This window comes from Trichomycterus rosablanca, chromosome 16 (genome assembly GCF_030014385.1).
Source record: "Trichomycterus rosablanca isolate fTriRos1 chromosome 16, fTriRos1.hap1, whole genome shotgun sequence".
Taxonomy (NCBI): domain Eukaryota; kingdom Metazoa; phylum Chordata; class Actinopteri; order Siluriformes; family Trichomycteridae; genus Trichomycterus; species Trichomycterus rosablanca.
In genome coordinates, this window is record NC_086003.1 from 7276283 (window position 1) to 7282282 (window position 6000).

At 35.7% G+C, this 6000-nt stretch overlaps 1 protein-coding gene across 1 annotated transcript; it reads left to right on the forward strand.

Moving 5' to 3' along the window:
• The first annotated feature begins 1763 nt into the window (after positions 1-1763).
• gnrh2 (gonadotropin-releasing hormone 2) lies at positions 1764-4328 on the forward strand. Its single transcript, XM_063011061.1, has 3 exons — positions 1764-1901; positions 3397-3480; positions 4183-4328. The coding sequence occupies exons 1-3, from the start codon at positions 1764-1766 to the stop codon at positions 4219-4221; spliced, it is 261 nt and encodes an 86-aa protein (XP_062867131.1). The 3' UTR covers positions 4222-4328.
• The last annotated feature ends 1672 nt before the right edge of the window (positions 4329-6000 follow it).

Sequence of the window (6000 nt, forward strand, 5' to 3'; positions counted from 1 at the left end):
TGCAATTTTGAAATATATATGAAATCTTTGGCTTTGTTGAGAATTTCAGAGAGACTGTAAATCTGTGGCCTTATAATTATTAGCAAAAAATTCTAGTTTGTTGTTTTCTTTATCTTTGCATTATTTTTAAACTTTATTATTAATGTCTACACAAAAATGATAATGCTTTACAGAACTGTTTCAACAGAAACTATTAAACTGTGATACATTAACACTAAATTATCACCACATTTTGTGATATATTACTTAATATATTATATTAAATGCACGATCCAGAAATACTGGTAAAATTCTAAATAGGTAACAGTAAATGATTTATTGCACAATTAACTAATTTTTGTAAACTTTGACTCTATCACAATTACAGCATATACTGCTTCTAGATCTACCAAGTGACCTAAAGCAGACTATTTCATTCTTTATTTTTATTATATGTTTTTTATTATTATTATACATTATATTGATATTATTTGTTTTTTAAATTACAAGTATGTATGTTTTGTGTTACTTCTTGCTTCTTGATAAGATAAGATAATCCTTTATTAGTCCCACAGTGGGGAAATTCAAAGTGTTACAGCAGCGAAGGGATAGCAAGGCACTCAGTATAAAAAAGTAGACAATAAACAGTACAATGTATAACAATATACATTATCAATAATAAAAGTAAAAAAAAAAAGAAAAATATTATTTACAAATAATTGCACATGAACCCTTAAATTACACATGGGAAAATGAAAAAAAAAAAGTTGCACATTGTTATGCTCCATTGAAAAAAAAAAACCTATTCTTCCTGTAAGTTTATATAGTTTTAAGTGTGTGTATGTATATGGTATGTGTATGTATCTGCTGGGAGCAGTGCTGGTTGTAGAGTCTAACAGCAGCAGGAAGGAAGGACTTGCGATACCGCTCTTTCACACATTTGGGGTGAAGCACTCCAGCATTAGAGTCTCATGCATGGGGTGGGAGTCATTCTCCAGCATGGATGCCAGCTTGGCTAACATCCTCCTGTCTCCCACCACCTGCAATAGGTCTAAGGGGCTTCCCAGGACAGAGCCGGACCTCTTAATGAGTTTGTTCAGTCTCTTCTTGTCTGCCGAAGCGATGCTGCTCCCCCAGCATACTACTCCCTAAAAGATGGCTGATGCCACGACTGCATCGAAGAAAGTCCTCAGGAGTGCCCCCCGCACTCCAAAAATAGCAGTTTAAATAGCAGTTATCACTCAAAAAATACCTAGAGACATGATAAACCACAAAGTGATGATTGATAGTGATTCCAGAATAATTGTTAACTTGAGACATTAATACAATGTTGGTACATTCATAGCAAATAGCAAAACCTTTATTTAAAAAACATGATGTCATTTTCTTAGGTGTGACATCTCACTTCAAAAGTTCAGGTTAAAAAAAAGAGAGGCGTAACCAACTTTAACATTGTCTTATAAATTCTTATTAATCTCTAAATATTAGTAATTTGCTGGTATTATAAAGCTGTTTAAATTATTTTGATCATTACAATATTCTGACTAATGACAGTATCAAGTTAGTATTTCTGCTTAAAATAGCTTTAATTTAATGTAACAATTTTGTAAACTTCAACTAGTTGTCCACTGTTAACCTATGTTGTACATAAACACCCAAAGCCTTGTGTACTTAGTTTTAAAAGATTAATAAATATTAAAATTGTTTAATAAATGTACAAATACATGTATATTTTATCTGCTCTCTCTCTCCCCTTGTGTTTGTGTGTAAATGTTTGTATAGTGATGGTGTGTGTGTGCAGGCTTTTCTTGGTTGCTGCCTTGCTGCTGTGTTTGCAAGTGCAGTTCTCTATCTCTCAGCACTGGTCTCATGGATGGTACCCTGGTGGAAAGAGAGAGATTGATTCCTACAGCTCATCAGAGGTATTTCTTATTAACAAATTAAACAACAAAAACAATAATAATAATAATAATAATAAATTTATAATTACAACATCTATATAATAACTAATAATAAAAAACTGTTTTTTATGTAGTACTTGTTTCCAGGATTCTAAAGTGCTTAAAGTACCCTTAAACAGGTCATTTACAATTGTCCTTTACATCTTACATTATTAATAAATATGCTATTTATTATAGTTACATTTTGTATGACAATTTTATTTTTTTGTAAAAATCTCAATGTCATTAATTTTTTTTGTCATATTAAAGTCCTAAGTCTTAAGTTTTATTCTCAGTAGTTTATTTAAAAGACACGTTTAAAGCCGCAGTCTCACTCACCTCAATCAGAAGTGGAGGTCGGCATCAACAGAAAGGAAGCGTAATGCAATCTGGTAATTGGATATGACTAGATTGGGGAGGAAAATTGGAAAAAAAAAAGAAGACACATTTAAGGTGGACAGCTCAATATTTTATTCTTCTAACTGTTGTCATATCATGTATACTACATATTTGGGTCTTCATCTTACAACTAAATAATAGGAGTAGTTAAAAAAACCAGCAGATTTAATGCACCTTTAAAAGGCTAGCATTCTCTCTCTCCCTCTATACACACACACACACACACACACACACACACACACCTTGGTCTTTTGACAACCCCACTCCTCATTAAAAAAAACTTCAACCTAGTTTACTGTGTTCTCTTCTAAAGTACTGCAAAACTTAAACAAAAATGATCCTAATAGTTCAGCCTTAGAAATGCAATGAGCAAACAGCACTGGGTTATCACCTAAACAAAAAAAGCTCACTTCTACACATACTTTATATATGCTTACACAATGATTTGTTAAAAATAAAGAATACCTTCAGGAATATGAATACCTTTATTGTCATTGCACAAGTAAAATGAGATTCAGTGTGCTCTTCTTAAGAAATAGAGTAGATGTATACAAGGTAGTCCAGTGGCTAAAGTATGCAAAGTCCAATGCTTGACTGGAATGGCTTTTACTTAAAAGTGGTACATATGATGATGATTCTGCTCATATCTGTTAAACCAGGTGAAATTCCAAAGCACATTCCCTACAATAATTGTGTATAAAATATTTACATTAACATTTTCAGCAGATGCTTTTATTCAAAGCGACTTACAGTACTGTAGTAGTATTTTGAGGGTTAAGGGCTTTGCTTATGGGCCCAACAGTAACAACCTGGCAGTGATGGGACTTAAATCTGCAACCTTTTGATTACTAGTCAGTACACTAACTGCTAGGTGACAACTGTCCTATACTGCCCTCTTAGTTAAAGCCTCTGTTGGCCTACTCTGGACAAACTCTTTAAATCTGTACATTAAGGTAGTTTAGAAGATAATACCACACTAAGTATAAGAAGCATTAAAAAAAAGAAAAGCTGTAATACATTACTGTTAATGCTTAATGTTTATTTATATCATTCATATGTCTTACTTTACTTTAAGCAGATATCAGGGGAGATCAAACTATGTGAGGCCGGAGAATGCAGCTATTTGAGGCCGCTGAGGACAAACATCCTAAGAAGCATCCTGGTAAGAATTTTTTTCAAAATATACACGTGTAGGGTTGGTCTGAAAACCAGCCGTATGCATTTTTTCACCTGCACTAGGCGAGTGCTAATGCGGATCAGCCCTGTGTACTGAGAGACACACCCTGATCAACGCACTCCTTTCCCGCACCTGTGCAGGCGCCATCATTCAGCCAGCAGAGGTCGTACTTGCATCAGTTACGGGGAGACCCTATCCGGCTACTACTACCCCGTTCCCTATATGAACAACGGGCAAATTGTTGTTCATGTGGCCGCTCAGCCCAGCCGAATGGCAGAGCTGAGATTCAATTCAATTCGATTTATTTAAGATCCCAGCTCTGGTGTGCTAGTGTGTTTTACCGCTGTGCCACCTGAGCAGCCATAAATGCTCTTTTAACTTAATGAGAATGAATTTCCACAGACACAACTAAAATTCACCACAAGGGAGGTTATTATAGCCATATGGCAACTCCACCATGTTAATGGTTTTGGATGGGATGTCCAACAAGCCCAAAGTCAGAGGTAGCCACATAGTTTTGACCATATAGTGTCCTACTGGTGAAAATAAACACATTTTTTCTTCATTTTGTTGTATTAGAATACAAAATTATAATGCAAATAGGGCCAATTCTTCATTTATTATAATTTTTTATTTTTATATTTATCATTACTGATGTTTTTCCTCTGATTTTGTTCCTTTTAACAGATTGACGCCCTTGCAAGAGAATTCCAGAAAAGAAAGTGACATCTCATAAAACATATAACATCCCTTCTTCACTTGTCCTGCCAACATGGCCGGACTCTCTGCTCATTTCTTGGAATGAGCAATCGTGTTTATGTTTACTTTTTGACCTTTACGTGTAAAAGAGCGCTGTGAAATTCATCATGTGATTGTTCAGCATCTTCTTCAATAAAATCTTTATTTTGGTATTCTGTTTTTCTTTGGTAAAATGGCAGTCTGATTCATTGAAGAGGTTAGAAAAAGTTGGTTTTAGTTTGCATTTCTTGATGCAATGGTGGACTGTGTTAACTGACAACAGTTTTAATACGCCCAAGCCCATATATGGTATTTATTACAGTAGCATGATGGTTTCTCATTCAATGCAATTTAAGGGCTCAAAGGTCACCCATAGCGTTTCCAGCCTTGGCCTACACATACTGAAATTTCTTTGGATGTGAATGTTTTTAAAATGTCCAGTAGATGGTAATCGGATGTGTGCCAGATTGTTGTGCCTCAGCCATTTAGATTGCAAGTTCTCTCATTGGCTCATGATCATCCCTGCTCTGGACATTTGGGAATTCGGAAGACCTATCAGCGAATTCTCCGGTACTTTTGCTGGCCATCTTTAAAATCGGACGTATCCAGGTACTGTAGCACCTGTCACGTGTGTCAACTTGTCGGTAAGCCAAATCAGGAAGTTAAACCTGTACCACTTCGCCCAATCCAAATAAGCTGTGAACCGTTCGAGCGAATCCTAATAGATTGTGTAGGGCCACTACCCAAAACGCGTTCAGGGAACAGTTACATGTTAACTATAATGTGCGCCGCTACTCGGTTCCCTGAGGCTATACCTATTCGTTCCCTTCGCTCCCGTGTCATTGTGAAGGCTTTGATTAAGTTCTGTACCACCTTCGGATTACCAAAGGTAATTCAGTCGGACCAAGGCCCTAATTTTATTCATTATTATATTATATTATATTAAATAATCATAAAAAAATAGCTCAACTTAAGACCTACCTTTGATTTCAAATCAGAAACCCACTTTGGGTAGTTAATGTTAACAATGGGCCTTTTATTATGCCAATAAAATAAGACAGTTAAATAACATTTTCCTATTTATTCATCATTTTTTGTATGCTGTTCATAGAGCATTATATTTAGCCTTCTACATATATTAGTTTGTAATGTTAATTACCTAGCAAAATTATTCCTCATTTGTAAACTGTTGAAGTATAAATGCTTGCATGAAAATAACTCCTTGACTAAAGGTGACTTTTCCTACACGGTGTTTTGGCCAGGATGCTGTAATTATAAAATATTGTATGTTTGTATCTATTTTCAACACTACTGTGAGAGCTACTTGACATTCTCCTGCAAAATGTTTGTGCTCATGTTTTTTTTTTTCAGGCTTTCACATCAAAATAAGTAAGATTTTAAATAAAACAAAACTAGTGAAACACTTTAGGGGAAATTGATGACAGAGAGGGTAATATTTATTTTTAAATGTTGATGAATGTAGAAAAAAATGGGCTCCAGCAGAAAGGGCACTTTTCTCATCCAGGGCAAAAGGGCAGGTGCTTGAGCACCACTAGGGGTCTATCTGTGCACGTGCCTGGTGTGTACAGCATGGGTGAGAGGACGCAACCTTGTGGGCATCCTGTGCTGAGTGTGAGGACAGGGGAGGTGTGGTCACCCATCCTAACAGATTGTGGTCTGGAGGTAAGAAAGTCCATAATCCAGCTGCATATTGTGTGACTAATCCCAAGTGTGCTCAGTTTGAAGACCAGTCTGGATGGGATGATG